Source organism: Hemitrygon akajei, chromosome 23, assembly GCF_048418815.1.
Source record: "Hemitrygon akajei chromosome 23, sHemAka1.3, whole genome shotgun sequence".
Taxonomy (NCBI): Eukaryota; Metazoa; Chordata; class Chondrichthyes; order Myliobatiformes; family Dasyatidae; genus Hemitrygon; species Hemitrygon akajei.
Window position 1 is genome coordinate 42,715,355 of NC_133146.1, and position 18,758 is coordinate 42,734,112.

General features: G+C 42.2%; 1 protein-coding gene across 1 annotated transcript in view; it reads left to right on the forward strand.

The window, feature by feature from the left end:
- Nucleotides 1-9,727, forward strand: part of cfap46 (cilia and flagella associated protein 46) — a 196,688-nt gene extending 186,961 nt beyond the window's left edge. Inside the window, exons 57-58 of the mRNA XM_073027519.1 lie at nucleotides 7,165-7,281; nucleotides 9,223-9,727. Coding sequence (XP_072883620.1) covers nucleotides 7,165-7,281; nucleotides 9,223-9,377 — 272 coding nt within the window. The 3' untranslated portion in view covers nucleotides 9,378-9,727. The remainder of the gene's footprint in view (nucleotides 1-7,164; nucleotides 7,282-9,222) is intronic.
- The last annotated feature ends 9,031 nt before the right edge of the window (nucleotides 9,728-18,758 follow it).

An 18,758-nucleotide genomic window follows, 5' to 3' on the forward strand; every position in this document is an offset into this window, starting at 1 on the left:
CCTCAGAGTTTGGATGGTGCTGCTGTCTTGGACGACTATCCAATGTAGGGGGTGTTTCTCAAAGAGTTGCATCACTGGCAGGACCGCCCACTTGGGGTCCCTGCTGGGCTTTCGTATGCTGCTTCAGTTTACTTCAAAGTTCCACACAATGCACTTCAATTTGATTACACTTAACATGTTTTTTTCACTCATTCAGCTAATGCAAAAAATAGCACTTCAGACATTTTACCGTCTTTATCAAAATGCTTTTGTAGTTCACTGTGTTTCCCTTTGCTTTTCCAATTGTGCATTTAACTTCACTTGTCCAGTTAACTCACAAATTCGATTCTCAAGCTGACCACATGTTAGTTTAAACTCAGATTTGTTCTTCTCACCCAACGTGCTCGCATTTTCTTAACTGTAATAATACAGCTAACGTCCAACCATTTGTTTCCTTATCCCAAAGAATTCTCTGGATCTTTTCCCATACTTTCTCAATATCATGCAAAACTCACATTTCATTAAACTCAATATTTCATCCTTTTTTTCATTAATGATATCAAATTGAAATGTTTTATTCAGATAAGAACTCAAATGCTCAGTTGTCTGTTCACACATAACTGGAGATATAGCTCCCCTTTTACTGCATTGGGGTACATGCCTTTTTGTCTTAATTCAGTCACATATAACACTTAATTTGTATGTACTTTTTATCACTTGGACTGCGATTGAAATACCATTTGTTTGTGTCAAAGTATTATTGGATTGCAATCAAAATTATTTTAGGATTATAATTGACACATTGTTTTAAGATTGCAATTGGACTTTTATTTTAGGATTTTGATTGGAATGTTATCTTAGAAATGCAATTGAAATATCATAGGATTGCAATCAAAGTTTTGTAGGATTGCAATCAATATTTTATTGGTTTTCAAACAATTTTTCCTCTCTAGTTTACAATCTTAATTTTTTAAGCACTAGATCACAATCAGAAGATTTCTTAGCTACTTCACCAGTTTGTATGAACTTAATTTGATCATAATTTTAATATTTTCAGAGTAGCATTTCTTTGCTCTTAAATGTCCACTAGAGGGTGTATTGAAGCAAGATCCAGACTGTTTCTAGGAGAATTTTTAAAATAAGGAGGAAGATCGTACTGTGGCGACCCACTTCCCAGCGCACTCGAACCAGCTCACAGATTGGCGCACGCCGGCATTGAGGCCGGTCCCAAAAAGGGCGCCAAGCCTGCTTCACCAGCAAGGAGAAAAACCCGCGCACGGGACGGGACTGTGAATATGCACCCCTATAGCATTCCCGCCCAGGAAGGGCGGAAATGGGAAGGTTTTAAAGTGAGGCCGCAAAGTTTGAATAAACCTTTTTTGCAACTGCAACTCACCGACTATGTGTCGTTATTTCAGCGCTGCGTGTAGCACTCCGCTACAATTGGTGACCCCGACGGCCCAAACGATATTTGGACCAGAGATGAACGACACCGCATCTGTTCATGCAGTTTCGTTAAAACTGCCAAGCTTCTGGACGCTGCGACCTCACCTATGGTTCCAGCAAGCAGAGGCTCAATTCCACATTCGGCAAATGACCTCGGATGCCACACGTTACTACTACGTGGTGAGCTCCCTCGACCAGGAGACAGCCGCCCAGGTTGAGGAGTTCATACAGTCGCCCCCGGAGGACGGCAAATACACGGAATTCAAAGCCCTGCTCATAAGGACTTTCGGACTCTCACGGCGCGAGAGAGCTGCCCGCTTACTGCACCTGGATGGTTTGGGAGACAGACCGCCACCAGCTTTGATGAATGAGATGCTGTCCCTGGCCAGAGGACACAAGCCCTGCCTCATGTTTGAGCAGGCATTCCTGGAGCAGCTGCCAGATGACATACGCCTGCTGCTGTCCGACACGGATTTCAGTGACCCCTGGAAGGTGGCGGCCCGGGCAGACGTGCTGTGGAAAGACAAGAAGGAGAGTGGGGCGTCCGTCGCACAGATCACCAGGCCAAGCTCCCGGCCACAGAGCCCGCTAACCCCAGAGGCAGGGGTGAGGAGACCAACGAACAATGGTGCTTCTACCACCAGCGGTGGGGCACAGAAGCCCGCTGCTGTAGCCCGCCCTGCAAGTTCCCGGGAAATGCCAGGGCCAGCCGCCGCTGATGACTATGGCGGCTGGCCATCGGGATAGCCTCCTGTATGTCTGGGACAAGCGGTCGGGACACCGCTTTTTGGTCGACACCGGAGCTGAGATCAGCGTCTTACCTACGACGAGTTACGACACCCGCAACAGAGAACTGGATCCCACCCTGAGGGCCGAGAACGGCAGCACAGTAAGGACCTATGCCACCCGTATGGTGCGGCTACAGTTCGGCTCCAGCCGGTTGACGTGGGACTTCACACTAGCCGCCGTAGCCCAACCGCTCCTGGGAGCGGATTTTTTGCGAGCTCACAGCCTACTAGTCAACCTGCAAGGGAGGAAACTGGTCCACGCCGAGACTTTTCAAATGTTCTCCCTGGGTGAAGCCCAGCTGCCGGCCCCACACTTAGACTCCATCATGCTGTCCGACAACGACTACACCAGAGTCCTGGCGGATTTCCCGTCGGTTCTGGCACCGCAGTTCATGGCAGCCATGCCCAGACACGGCGTACAGCACCACATCCCGACACAAGGACCACGTATCCACGCCCGTGCTCGAAGGCTTCCCCCGGACAAGCTCCGACTGGCGAAGGAGGAGTTCAAGAAGATGGAGGAATTGGGGATCATACGGCGGTCCGACAGCCCATGGGCCTCCCCCCTGCACATGGTGCCCAAAGCAACAGGGGGCTGGAGACCATGCGGCGACTACCGCAGGCTGAACGAGGCTACAACACCAGACCGCTACCTTGTGCCGCACATTCAGGACTTTGCAGCAAACCTGCACGGCGCACGGATCTTCTCCAAGGTAGACCTCGTCCAGGGATACTATCAAATCCCAATGCATCCGGACGACATCCCCAAAATGGCACTCATCACCCCGTTCGGCCTTTTCGAGTTCCTCTGCATGCCGTTCGGCCTAAAGAATGCCGCACAGATGTTCCAGCAGTTAATGGACGTGGTTGGACATGACCTGGACTTCGCTTTCATCTATTTTGCCGACATCCTCATAGCCAGCAGTAGTCGTCAGGAGCATCTGTCTCACCTCCGTCAACTCTACGCCCGACTGAGTGAATACGGCCTAACAATCAACCTGGCCAAATGCCAGTTTGGGCTCAACACCATCGACTTCCTGGGCCACAGGATTACTAAAGACGGGGCAACCCCTCTGCCCGCCAAGGTAGACGCGGTCCGCCATTTCCCCCGACCCAACACAATCAAAGGCCTTCAGGAATTCGTGGGTATGGTGAATTTCTACCACCACTTCCTCCCCTCAGCAGCCCGAATCATCTGCCCCCTGTTCACCCTGATGTTGGGTAAGGGCAAGGACATTACCTGGGACGAGGAGTCTGCTGCCGCTTTCGTTAAAAACAAAGAAGCCTTGGCAAACGCCGCGATGCCAGTGCACCCCAGAACAGACGTCCCTACCGCCCTCACATTGGACGCATCTAACACGGCAGTCGGTGGAGTGCTGGAAACGCCGGCGGGTGGGGTGGAACTGCTGCGGCAGGGCTTTGGTGTGCCGCTGCACCTTGGCTGTTTGGCACTACATGCACGTTTTCGACTCCATTCACAACTTAGCTCACCCCTCCATCAGGACAACCATCCGGATGGTCTCCAGCAGGTTTGTTTGGCGCGGACTCCGCAAGCAGGTCAGTGAATGGGCCAAAATGTGCATGCACTGCCAAACAGCCAAGGTGCAGCGGCACACTAAAGCTCTGCCGCAGCAGTTCCACCCCACCCGCCGGCGTTTTGACCACATTCATGTGGATATCGTGGGCCCCCTGCCAGTGTTGCGAGGAGCGCGGCACCTCCTGACTATCGTAGACCGTTTCACAAGACGGCCAGAGGCTGTCCCGCTTACCGAAACCACCTCCAAATCCTACGCCCAGGCATTGATCGCCACCTGGGTATCTCGCTTTGGTGTACCAGCCCACATTACCTCCGAGAGAGGTGCCCAGTTCACCTCCGGCCTGTGGTCAGCTATGGCCAGCCTTTTGGGGACACAGCTGCACCACACAACTGCCTACCACCCACAGTCGAACAGACTAGTGGCGCGTTTCCACCGTCACCTGGTCGGCTCTCATGGCCCGCCTCAAAGGGCCTAACTGGGTGGACAAGCTTCCCTGGGTCCTGCTCAGAATCCGCACGGTGCCCAAAGAGGATCTGCACACCTCGTCGGCCGAGTTGGTGTACGGCACACCCCTGGTCGTCCCAGGAGAGTTCATACCAGCCCCAAGGGGGCAAGAGGAAGAACCCGCAGCAGTCCGAGAGGCTCGGTAACCTGGCCCCCATACCCACTTCACAGCATGGGCAGAACCCGACCTGCGTACCCAATGACCTGCAGAACTGTAAGTTTGTTTTTGTACGACGGGGCGGACACTGGACATCGCTACGCGGGGCCGATTACGGTGATCAGAAACAACGGGTCCACATTTGTGCTGGACATTGGGGGGAAAGAGGAGGTTTTCACAGTGGACTGACTCAAACCGGCCCATGTGGACGGCGCAGCTGGTCGAGATTCAGGCACCACGGTGTAGAGGCAGACCTCCCAAACAGGAACCGACCCAGAATGAGGACATTGGGGGGTGTATCGCCGGTTCTTGGGGGGGGGGGGGGGGGTTATGTGGCAACTCACTTCCCAGCGCACTCAAACCGGCTCACAAAGTGGGGTGCGCTGGCATTGAGGCTGGTCCCAAAAAGGGCACCAGGCCTTCTTCACCAGCAAGGGGAAAAGCCCACGCGCGGGATGGGACTATGAATATGCGCCCCCTACAGCATTCCCGCCCAGGAAGGGCGGAAACGGGAAGGCTTTAAAGCGAGGCCGCTAAGTTTGAATAAACCTTTTTTGCAACTGCAGCTCACCGACTATGTGTCATTATTTCAGCACTGCGTGTAGCACACTGCCACAGTACCTCCTTTTAAATTTGCACGCCATAAGTTTCCACTTTGTCTGGGATTCTTCCAAATGCTTAAGTTGTTGCAATCCTCTGCTGACTATGCCAAAATTGTTGGATACTGATGATTTGATCGAAGGTTCTTCAGAATCAAGAATGAGGCATAAAACTTGTTTCTTATGATCATTTAGTAAGTGCTCAGAGAACAGAGGGATTAGGAAAGGAGAGTAGTGAAAACACAGCATAGTAGCAAGTGAAGACAAAAGCAAAATGAGACTGATAGAACATGATCTAACCTTCATATACCAATTTGTTAGCAGCAATAAATTCCATTCAAATTCTGTTGCTTAAATCAATCAATAAGATGGCCCCTATTCAAATAATGTGATACCCAAGAAACTTTCAGAAAGATACAGAGGAACTGTAACTACTAAGAAACACATTGCGCGATTGCATATACATAGGTAATTATCTAAAAATATTAACAAGCTTAAGAAAGTTAAACTACAAAGAAATTAACAATTATGCTGTCTAATCCAACAAGCTATTTTTACATCAATTGATCAATGTTTCAGTCAGAATTCAGACTGAATTTCATCACTCAACACCTTTTATGCATGCTTTGAAAGGGAGAATAAAGCTACACCTGCATGAGACCCACAGCTTTTAGTGACCCTGTGATCTCACCTTGGAGGCTGATGTCTTGACATCCTAAAAGAGCTTAACCCTTGCAAGGCATCTGGTGTACTGAAAACCAGTTATGATCAACTGGCTAGAGTATTCAGACATCTTCAACTACTCACTGCTGTGGTCTGAGGTTCCCATCTGCTTCTAAAGGATAACAATTATTCTGGTGCCCAAGAAAAGCAGGGTGATTTCCACAATGACTATCTCCCTGTACCACTCACATCCACAATAATGAAGGCATTTTGAGAGGTTGGCTCTGACTAAAATTAACTCCTGCCTGAGCAAGGACCTGGACCCATTGCAATTCACCTGCAGCCACAACAGCTTCACAGTGGATGCAATTTCATTGGGTCCACTTAGCTTTGGAGCACAAGGCATGCATCAGGCTACTGTTTATCAATTACAGCTCAACATTCAACACCATCATTCTCTCGGTGCTAAAGAAAACAACCTTCAAATCCTAGGCCTCTATACCTCCCTCTGCAAGCTAGATTGGCTGGTTAAAGGGTGTTGATCAACAACCTCATGCTTAATGTCAGCGAGACCAAGGAAATGATTATGCTGTTCAGAAGAGGAATTGGGGAGAACACACATCAGTCCTCATTGAGTGCTCAGTGGTGGAAAGGTGAGCAGCTTCAAGCTTCTGGTCATCAACATCTCAGAGAATCTAGCCCAGGCCCAACACATTGATGTAATTATGAAGAAGGCATGCTGGCAACTCTTGGTTAGGAGCTTAAGGAGATTTGGTGTGTCACCATAAACTCTTACAAGTTTCTATAGATGTATGGAGGAGAGCATTCTCATTGGTTGCATCATGGCCTCTTATGCAGACTCCAATGCAGAGGCTGCAGAGGGCTATAAACTCAACCAGCTCTATCATTGGCATAACTCTCCCATCATGATGACATCTTCAAGAATGCTTCAAAAAGAGCATCTAGCATTAAGAACCCTCACCATCCAGGTCATACCCTCTTCTCCTTACTACATCAGGGAGGTGGTTAAGGAGCCTGAAGAATTAGGCACAGTTTCTTAACCTCCACCATTAGATTTCTAAGTGGCCCGTAAACACTACCTTGTTATTTTTACTCTCTTTATAGATTACTATGTCTTTGCATTGCAGCTGTAAATCATAAAATTTCATGTCATAAAGTCAGTGATAATGAATCTGATTCTGACTGTTCACTTTCATTAATATGAACTGCCCCAATTAAAGTTGACCTGAAACGCCTATAGGTGTTAGTGATTTCCTAGGCTCTATTCCAAGCAGTTGCCTGGGCAGAGGCAGGTATTGTAAATTGCTATGGTTATTTTAAATAATCTGGAACTGAACACTAATGCAATCTGGGGACAGGTTAGTATATTGCAGTTGGTTGTGGTACTGCAACATGGTGTGCAAGTGGAGTGGGAGGAGGAAAGTCAGCTTTAGCTTTCTGTTTTACTCAATGACTACATTTTCTTCCAGATTTGTTGGAACTAGGGAAGACAACTGGTCAAACAATTCTTGAAATTGCCAAAAATGGAAGGAGAAACATTTCTAAAACTGATACTGAATTTTCTACTGAGAATCCGTTTATTTCAGGTATGTTTCATCTATAGTATTTAATAAACCTAATCTTCAATGTATGCAGGTGAATTTGTAATTTCTAAATTGACTTATGGTCTAAAGAGACAATTAAATGCCATGATTAAAGTAGTTTTTTTTATATGCAATATACCTGAAAGTATTATGTTGCTTTAGCAATTTGATAAGGAACTGGTAATAATTATGGATATCAGTGTTTCCTGCATTTGTAAACATCTATTTGATTCTTGAGGGAAGCAATGTGGTTAGACCATCAGTGAAATCAGAAGAAAAGTAAAGCTTGACTTTCAAGAGTAATTGATCATTATTTGGCCACAAAATTTTGAACAAGAGGAGATATGTTATCCATGTTCAAGGAATTTTCAAGCCATGATTCCATGTGTTTACTTGAACAGAGTCCCACTCTAATGTCAGCCAAATTCCTAAATTGGCTGCTGTTAACTGTACAAGGCTACCATCAAGGTTTAGGTTTAGTGGTTGAAGTAAATAGAAAGTAGCTTGTTTGGAAAATATTGGAAATGGTCAAAATCTTCGGTAAGATGGATTTTACTTGCCACTTGTAGTGCAATCTCTTTATCATTGGAGGGGTAAAGCCATTTGGGTGATTGCCTAACTAAGGCCTTCAGTTTAGTCAGAGGTATAGATTTGCTTATCATTCTGTATTCACTCCCAAAATGCTGGAGGAACTCAGCAGGACAGGCAGCATCCAGGAAAAGAGTACATTCAACATTTTGAGCCAAAACCCTTCAGCAGGACTGGAAATAAAAAGCTGAAGAGTAGATTTGATTGTAAAGGAGAGAGAGTCAATATGAAGAGGTCAAGCAGGTGACTTGAAACAAAGTGCGAAGGGGTTTGTGGATTCATGAAGCCAGATGGTGGGGGGGGGGGGGGGGAGATGAAGGTAGACACAAAAGGCTGTGGAATAATAGGTGGAGACAACAAAGAGCTTTAGATGCTGAAACCTGATAAGTAAGGCTGGCGATAAATGGAACCAGGTAAACGAGAGCTGAAGGGCAGAAGGAACCAGCCGTAGGAGGAGAATAGCTGAGTAACAGGGTGCGGGGGGGAAGGTAGGGTTGAAAGGAAGTGGCTTGACAGAACCAGAATGGATATTAAGGAGAGATAAAAGATAACAGGTTCCTTGAAATCTCAGCCCAATTAGTCTATTCTTACAACATTAACTTTGTTTCTCTCTGTTCATTTTATCTAAACAGCTGGTATTTACAGTATTTTCTATCTTGCACATTTCAAGAATTGTGATCCAGTATTTATTTTTGCTTTTTAACAAATAGTTGAAAAATTTACAGATAAGCTATTAGACCACATAAACTCATCCGTTCAAAGACCACTGATGCTTGTAGGCATTTGTACTGTCTTGAGTGGGTCTAAGAACTAAACTTTGCTGTCAAAACATACCTGCAGACACAATGGAATTCCGGGCTGAAGCTCTCTCCAACCCTTAAAATAGATTGTAGCTGCCTGCCTTATCAAGGACTGACTTTATCCCCCACCCTTCTTCTTTTCTCTCCCATATTACCCTTGCACACTTTGTTTGCCCTGACCATCTGCCACATCCATTGCAAGCCTTTGAAGGCAAATTTCCAGTTTACCTCCTTGCAAGTGGATGAGCATCAGCTAAGGACACTCCAAGTCACAATGAGGCAGATTGAGGATTCCTGACACTGGATACCTTCCTGTGTCAGGATTGTCTACATTCTTCAACTGCCTCTTCCACATTCAATGTTGAACATCTTATGGGCAGTATTCTTGCCACTCAGTCAAAACTGGCAACACTCACTGGATTATAAAAAAACAATAAATAAAATTCTGGTGGATAATTCATTTTCTGCTTTCTTGTTAGCAGTAAAGGAATTTTAACTCTAGTATGGTGCTTGGTATCCAGTGCTAATAATGTTTTTATTTACTTAATCCAAACAGGATCCAGGTTTGCCACAGTGAATGATGGACATCTTGGTTCTATATCTGAGGATTCTAGCGACAAGGCAAGGAAGTATCACCCAGAAGAATATATGACTCAGCAAAGTGCTTTTAATTTCATACTCTATGGACTGCCAAATCTTATTGTCACCTGAGCTGTTACAAATGAAGTACTAAATTTCTGAGTATATATTGTTGCAAATCTTTTAGAATTTTCAGTGTTAACTTCTAAAAATATAGAATTCAAGTAATTTTAATATTTCTGTTATGCATTTTAAAAATATTTTGGTTGGATTTATAAGATTTGAATCAGCAGTTCTTATTTCTAACAAGTTTATTGTGTGATTTTATTTTCCATATTGAATGTTTTGGCCTAAATTTTCTGGTTAATGGAATATTTCATATTCTATTATTCACTAGTTTGAAGCAATGGTAACAATTGTGGGAGCATAGCTATATCTTCTCACTGGATTCTGGAAAAAAAAACAATAAATAAATGATCAAGTATTTTGCATCAGTCTTCTCTGTGGAAGACACTAGCAGTGTGCCAGAAGTTCGAGAGTGTCTGGGAGCAGATGTGTGTGAACTTGCTGTTACTAGGGAGAAGAATCTTGGGAAACTGAAAGGTCTTCCATAAGACATAGGAGCACCAACCTGATTTTCCTGATCTACCTGCATAATGAAATCCCCCATGACTATCATAGCATTCTGCTTTGACATGCATTTTCTATCTCCCATTGTAATTTGTAGACCACATCTTCACTCATGTTTGGGGGTCCGTAAGTAACTTCCATCAGGGCTTTTTTTTTTAACCCTTGCAGTTCCTTAGGTCTGCCCACAATGATTCAACACCTTCCAATCCTATGTCATCTCTTTCTAATGATTTGATTTCATTTCTTACCGACAGAGCAATGCCACCCCCTCTGCCTTCCTGCCTGTCCTTTCAATACAATGTGTGTCCTTGAATGTTAAGCTCTCAGCAAAAATCTTCTTTCAGCCATGACCCAGTGATGCCCACAACTTCATACAGGTACAGTTGTACATGCCAATCTGTAACTGCACTACAAATTCATCTACCTTATTCTGTATACTGTGTGTATCCAAATATAACACCTGCAGTCCTGTATACACCTTTTTTGATTTTGCTCATCTTTTACATTGTAACTCATCCTGTTGACTGGAGGTCGATGACCAGTGGTGTTCCACATGGGCTGTTCTGGAACCCCTTCTCTTTGTTATTTTTATAAACAATTTGGATGAGAAAGTGGAATGGTGGGTTAGTAAATTTCCAGATGGTATGAATTTTGATTGTGTTGAGCATAGGAAGGTTGTTGAGGGTTACAACAGGTCATTTATAGGATGCTAAGCTAGGCTGAGAAAAGGCAGATGGAGTTCAAGTGTGAAGTTATTTACCTTGGAAGGTCAAAATTGACCGAGGGTTGCTGGGTGGCACAGCCTGAAGGCCCTATTCTTCACTGTATCTCTAAATAAAAAATAATTTAAAAAAATAAAATTAAGATTAGTAAAGTGAAATAAAACACTGGGCTGCTAAACTTTTCTAGAGAAGAACAAATTCATTTTTTGGATATTACCTTAGAGATGGGATTGTGCGATGTGCTAAGGAAAGAGAAAAGTTGAGGAAAAGTTGATGGAAACCCTGGTAGAGCAGTATAGATTTTCAGCAGATGGAAGAAGTTTGGACAAGGAGGAGAAGGTCTTTGGAAGAGATGCAGCTAAAACAGGAAGATAAGTTTAAGGTGAGCACTGAGAAGAGTAAATGTTAGAAAAATGGAATAAGCAGAAGTTAGGATCTAGATAGCAACAACAATGAAGAACAGGTATGTTTGATGTCAGACAGATAATTACACAGTACTATCACAGACCTGGGCTGGGAGGCAAACAGGATGTTATGAAAGGACTTTATTGATATAATTGAAAGCTGTCATATTTTTGATTATTAGTGTTAACATGCATATTATAATGTACGGATAATGGGACAAAGGAAGGTCACTGTTGGTGGGAAGTGTACGTTGTACATAAATAATGTACAGTATATAAGGGAATTTTGCTACATATGAAATAAATATTTTAGAAGTTCAATGGGATTCACAGTGGACAGGAGCGAAGGACAGATAGGTGCTTATGAGCCAAAAGGAGGGGATTTGGGAATTGTGAGGAATTAGTATGAAAGGAAAGTGACTAGGAAGGAAGTGGATGACTCATCACATAATTAGAAGTAACTGAGATAGCTAGACAGCAGGTATGGATTAACTGTCAGTCGAAACTCTGTGTCAGTGTATAAAAAGATCTCAAATAGTTGGGCCCAGAGTTAAAGCTGATAAGTGCTGGAACGCGTGCAGTCACTGCTGAGTTGCATATTGGAATTATGCTGTTAACTCATTGAAGGATCTTCACAGAACCTGGAACTGTTCTTTTCCAGCAGGCAAGTTATGACCAGTCAGGTTTCAACATTTATAACATAACTATTTGACAGTCAAAGGATCATCATTTATTTCAGCAAATATAAAATAACTGGATGCCCAAATATCCAATGTGCAAGCTTAGACAGCTCTCATACAAGTTAATTTTGTGGTCATCAAAGCCCACACACTGGTTCTGGATGTTTATTATTCAATGGCAGATGAATAAGATGGTGCCAGCAAATAACGCGGCCTAAGGCAAAGTCCTTCGGACAGCTCACAAAACTACTTCTTTTACTTCTTCTTCAAATATAGTTCTGCTACTATTGGAACCTGTGACTTATATTTTAAATTTGTGTTTTCGGGCTGATTGAGTGATCTAGTACTTGGCTGTCTCAGAGGGAGCTGGATGAGGTTTTGAGTGGAGTGTGCACCCTGGAGGCCAAGAAACCTGGAGATGGAAAGTGAGCCTAGGAGTGATTCTATTTCTTGCCAATGCTGCTGATTGAAGTGTCAAGCAAGATTGAAGTCAATGAGGACAAGAAGGCGAGCAGGTGTGCCTGTATTTGAGCAGTCTATCTCTCCTTCTCCTTCTTCTTCTCACTCACTGCTGCTGGAGGAAGGTGCCTGCACGTGACTGTCTCTCTCCCTCTCATCCAGTGTGGATTACACTCTGTAGTTCACATGATAATCTGTTTCAGGTTTCTGGTTATTTTTTAAAATTTTTATTTTGCACGATTTTGATCGGAGAAGACTGGCTCTGTAGCACGCAGACAACAAACGACACAGCGATAAACTGAACTGAACATTCCTACACTGTTTCAATTACTTTATGGTTTGATGTTTCATATTTCGCGTTTTTCGCTCTTTTTTTGCATTTGTGTGTTTTGTTCTATTTTTTATGCATTTGGTTGTTTGATGTTTTTCTTTGAACAGGCTTAATGCTGCTGTTTTGTGGTTGTCTGTGGGAAGATGAATCTCAGTGTTGTATACTGCATACATACTTTGGTAATAAATGTACTTTGGATCTTTGAATCTTAATGGGCTTTGGTAGTAATCTGACTGCTGACAGCTCATTTGAATAACTATTTGATAGAACAGCAGTGGAACATGAGTAAGTTGTCATTTTGTGAGATGGGATCACTTGTGATCTTACCTGTGCCTTTTCTGCTGCCTGTCACCCACCAAGCCCTACCTGTTGCTATTCATTGTTTGACAGTAGAGACTGAAACCATATTCTCTTGCTTCAGAGCTGTTCCAAAGTCATCTCCAAACTATTACAGTACCAGTTAATGGACTTTTGTAGTGCCTCCATAAATACATTAAAAGGTTCAAAGGTTCACTTATTATCAAAGTACGTACATATACAGTATTAAACTCTGAGATTCATCTACTCCAGATAGCCACAAAACAAAGAAAACTATGGAAGTCAAAGAAAACTCACCCCGAATTGAAATTGCAATGGCAAAAAAAAGCATCAAATTCTGTCCCTCCACCTCCACACAGAAATCAAATTGGCGAACTGCAAGAATATCAAGCCCCAACCCCTCTGAACAAAAAAAATCTTACAAATTGTACCAAAACTAAATCGCTCAGAAGGTAGCAAGAAAGGATGGGCAAAAACACAGAATATAAGCAACAAAAAAATGCAAGAAAGTCCAGTCCAGTCCATAAATCCATTAAATTGCACAATTTTGTTAACCTCCTCCCATGGGGATTCTCCACAAGGGAGAGGGAGACCACTCAAAAACAGAGACAAAGCAGCGAGGGAGATGCCTGTCACACACAGACGTCTTATCCAGCAGCTTCAAGCAATAGATAGGCTGTAGATCACAGACACCCTAACCGGCAACAGCAGGAGACAGGCAGTCACACACAGATGCCTCACCTGACAGGGATCCGTCAAAGCATGGCAAGAGGCACGTTGGCAGTGCTGAACACTCGCTCACTTTCTGCATTCTCATGGATGTTTCAATCTTCCTCAATTCTTTAATCGCTGATTGATGGATGCTTTAATCAGCGAAATGGGGTTGATCATGGGTTTGCACCCCATCTCTAAGTTTCACCACAAGACCCGCACTCATCCCCTGGAAAGTGCTAGATCACTTAGTCAATCGCCAAACTGTAAGTCTAAGTCTAACAGTTCCGGAAACACATTTAAGATAAAGAGAAGACATACAAGAAATGAACATTAGACGCAATACACTTACATCAAATAAGTTGGTAACTTATTTGCAATGCAAATACAATAAGTATATTATAAATCTCTAACTTCCTTTCACTAACTACACACATTTCACACAATTATAGCAGACATTTGATTTCAAAGGAACAACTGTCCAGTGTAGAACAGATGACTGTCATATTATAATCATTTGGCAAATGGAAATTTGCCCTTGCGTAATTCACAAGTCACTACCAGAAATTTTGTGATACGGAATTTAATTCACTCTCACAGTATTAATGTGAATAAAGTAAATAAACACTTCCATTAACTTCATGCTGAATCTTTCAAATGACACAGCTCAGAGTTACGAAAAATGATGATATGGACTATTTTCCAGGAACAACCCTCCCTCTCCCTCAACAGTAAGGTGGGGTCACTTGCACTATGATTTTGGAGTCTTCCGGATAATTTTTCACATTTTGATGTTGCTTAATGCTTTGGAAGGTTTTCTTCTGGATTTGCCTGCTAATTTTATTTTAGTTTCTGTGTCAAATTGGGTTGGATTTGGTACTTCATTTCAGAAAACTGCAGAGGATACATCTTGCACAAAATTAATAAAAATAGTTGAAGTTAAAATTAATTAGCTAGTTGCGCTTCCTCAGACCTATTTCTTCTCTAACAGAAATCGTTAGATCATGCATGCTTTAGATTTTATCGCCAATTCCATTCAAATTTTTCTTGGTTTTGTAAGCCTTTTTTGACCTCCCACTGCATAAGTTCTCAAACTAAGAACACGAACAGTTTAATAATATTGTTTGCAATTGAATTCCTTCTGATTACTGTCATAGTCATGTCTTTGGCTAAACTGCTTATGTCAATTCCATAAGTCAAATTTATTTAAATCAGCTTCTAGCTTTTTCTCATGTCTTTCATTAAAGTGCTACATTGTATATATACTTTGTGACAGTGTACAGTACAAGCCATTTTGTACTTCAGCAAGAAACTGGCCAGCTAATGTTTCAAACTGCGATTTGAATATTTTTGCAACATTTCATTCTAGAGTTTTCCCTACCTATTCGGACAGATCTCTTGCCTGTTCATTAGAATTCAGATGATTTGAAAGAGCCTGCATATGTTTGACACCACTCCATTTCATAAATTAAGTTGTCAAAAAAGCACATTAAACTGTTGAAAATCTCCATTATCTCTAGTGGATGTTACCACTATGTGATCTCATTAGCTCCTCTGCTCCGATGACAATTCACTGTGATGGTTTCTGTCTGTAGTCTGGCCACATTCTGTCCATACTTGCAATGTTTGTTCTTGCACCTCTTTCAACAGAGGATCTTTCTGGGTCTTACCTACATTTTCAGAGGTAGTTACTGGAAATTTATCATCAACCACATTTGATATGTAGATCACATTTTCTTTTGACCATAAGAGTTCTTATGGCATAGCCATAACCAATAATTGTAAAAGCATTCTGTTTGGAACTCGTGCTCAAACTGCAATAGAATAACTGCCCAACTTTGAACTGTCAGCACTCTCATAATAGGCTTCATTGATCTGGGTCTTGATGTTACTAGTGACTGCTTGTGATAAGGATAAAATTTGGTGGAATTTCTGTTCTCAAGTACCATTCCAAGAGGTTTTCTCTCAACTTGTTCCAAACTGAGCTCACTTTTTCCAAGAATGTAAGAAACAAAGTTGATGGGTTTATCCCATGATTGTTGCTTCTGGTTATTATCCAGCAAGTTGATTAATACAGCACCTACATCGGAACTTGATACATGGCATGCCAACTTCATCTCATGTAACATGTCATAATGAACAAGGAGGTCTTCAGCTGCTGATCTTTTCTTACAGTCATCACATGTGCATTGTTCCCCATCTATTTCACATCTTTTTAAACAAGGGATGCAATGGAGTGAACACCATCCGAAGAAATTAAATTTAACACTGCACTTTTCCATGATTTCACTCTGCTACAATTTCAAGTTTTGTTGCATTGTTACTGCATTCTACATTTTTTCTTCATGCTATTAGCATTAACTTTCATGGTTGCAAAATACATCATTGTTGCATATTAACTTCATATCACGCTCATCTAATCTCTTGAAAGCATTCTCCAACATCAGGTGATTTTTTTCTTCTGTGCTCATAATATTTTGGTTACACAATATTTTCCCCACAAATGGCACAAAAAATCTGTTGCAAAGAATAGACTACATAGCTAGACTTGTAAAAAAAGTGCTTTGTGCATACTTATGGTTGGGTTCTGTTGACTATATTTGTGCACAAACATGCAAGAAGTCCAATTTTGTGAATATGCTTATTCTGTTAATTTTACTAGATGCCTTTCAAAGCAGGTGGCCGATATTGTGCATCATCCATGACTTGGTTTATTGGTACTTCATGGTCTCAACACTGTTCCCTGAGGCAGTAGCATTTCAAGTCAACATATTCACCTGAAAGCCTGTACTGTTAGTGGAATAGATACAATACAATTCCAATTCATTATTGTCAGACTGAGCTTCCAAAATATGAGGTTTTCCTTCCAGATTTCATTACAAATTCCCAGTGAAATTACTTTTTCCTGCTTGTTCCAGCATTGGATGTAAAGGCTGCTGAAAGTTCTCACTTGACAATATTTTGGCAGTTTTATTCAGAAAGTACTGTAGTGATTGATATCATTGGAACGATGACTGAATTGGTTTGGAAGAAGCAAACCAAACCCAGTTTCCCAGCCTTGAACTTTGTTGTATTGGTTGTCTGTTGGGGTTCATGTAAGCCAAGGTCTAAAACAGCACCAAAACTGGAAGACAAGGATAAACTCTAATTAAGCTCTCTAACTGACCAGCCTGCTCCTGCTTTCTTCTAGAATAATTCTTTCTACTATTTCCAAAGACTTCAGTTCAAATTATTTTCCTGTTTCTGTTCAACATCATGAAAGAAGTTGTCTTTTGCCCTACCTAGTTGAAAATACATCAGCAGTCCACGCGCTTCTGGAACAATCTTAGTCAGGTGTGTTACTTTTTCATGATTGCATATCATATTCTACCATGATGTCAAAATTTCCTTTAGTCTCAAGTACATTGTTAGCATTAGAGCTGGCATTGTCAGTAATCCTAGAAACTCATTTTTAAGAACTGTTCTATTTCATCATATAATGAATTGATTCTAAATTTCAGTTATAGATATCTAGGTAAATTGTTGAAAGATGTCTGAGAATGCAGATGGTAGCATGACTCCCTTATCAGACCCTTTGTATCTATAACTAGGATGTGACATGAGTGAAGAGGCTGGTGGTCAGGTTATTGCTGGTACCTCCCAAAAGCCATCCTTTAACTTGGCATTGTAGGTTAAGTATTGAGGGTCCAGCCAAATTTGCATTAGAGCATTGTTGTTCGCAAATAATTTGGATGTTGCACATTGAATGTTAAACACAGCACGTCACAATGCTACTCTATCCCTATGTTTTGGATGACTATACATGGTAAAGGAAGAATTTCAAAAGCTGCTGTAAGAACTCTTGATGTTCACCATTTCATGAAGTACCTGCTAGAAGCCCTGGCTGTATGTACAGCTGGTTAAGATGTATAAACATTTAGAACAGACACTCACTCCACAGTGCAATGAAGCAGTATGCACGTGGATACGGTAGATTGTCTATTAAACTTATGGCATTCAGGCCAATTATGCACACATCTTACCGTGTGCATGTCCTACATTCTTCCAACATTGTTACTTGTACTGGTGCCTTCCCTGTTGATGATGGATGTTGCTCATACAACAAATGTGTACTGATTTCTGCTTGTACCCGGAGCTGAAAAAATTCAACACTTGCCAGTTTTCATTGATCAACTTCACATAGTCTATATCCAAATCTTCTCTTCCTTACCTCACCTTGCCTATCTTCATTTCAGGGTCTGAACAAGAGGCTAATACCTATTAGAAACCCAGACACCTCCTTTATCACTGCTTCACTTATGCTCTATCTGCCATTCGGCTCAGATTTGCTTCTGCAGAGTGAATGCAGATAAGCAATATACTGATGGTCAGAAATGGACAAGGCCAAGAGGAAGCTGTAGAAAGGAATGGTCTGTAAATCTCCGAGTGACACTGGAAATGGATTGATGTGTAGCGAAGAGGGGAACAGCTGGTATAAGCAACAGGTAAATATTTCACACAATCAACTAAGTAATTAGTTAAAATTAGTTAAGCTAAATTGATTAAGGCATGAATTTTAATAAATTGATGAAGCAGTAGAGATGGGAGTCCTGCATGATTCTCTGCTCAAATTGTTAGGAAGCAGAGCTAGAAGTGAAACACAGAACCTCACAGGCACAGGAAGTAATTGTGACATGACTGAAGATCAGATTAAATATTCCAGGATAGCAAATGATAGGGGATGATGTTAGGCACAGATCTTAATATTTGAAATTAAGATGTAGAAACCGATTGAGAGTACAAACACGAGACATATAGGGGAGAAGCTTATAAATTCTGCAAGTGTGATGTTGGGCAGAATATAATTCAGGAAATCAAATGCAAATGTAGTAATGTTAATAAAATATGGGCTGCTCCCCATTCTTGTTTAAGGGCCCTGATTGTTGTTCCCCCTGTGGCTTTTGTTCCTTCATTGCCCTCAATGGATACTTTAATGGGAACACTTTCTGGAGTACTAGCCAGTATGAAGAGCCAGGAATTTTGCCCTTGAGACCAAGCCGTAGCGGTTGAAATGTAGTGGGCATTTCTATTCATACTGCCCAAAAATAATTGAGTGTTCTCAATTATTATTGCCTGTTAGTAGAACATATGCATGTTTGAACAGTATAGATTATTTCAGTTCAACCTGAGGTTCCTCTGTGGAGCCCCTAACACCACTTGGGTACAGTTTCCACTTGCTGAATATTGGAGCCACCTTATGTCTTTGTAAATCCACATGC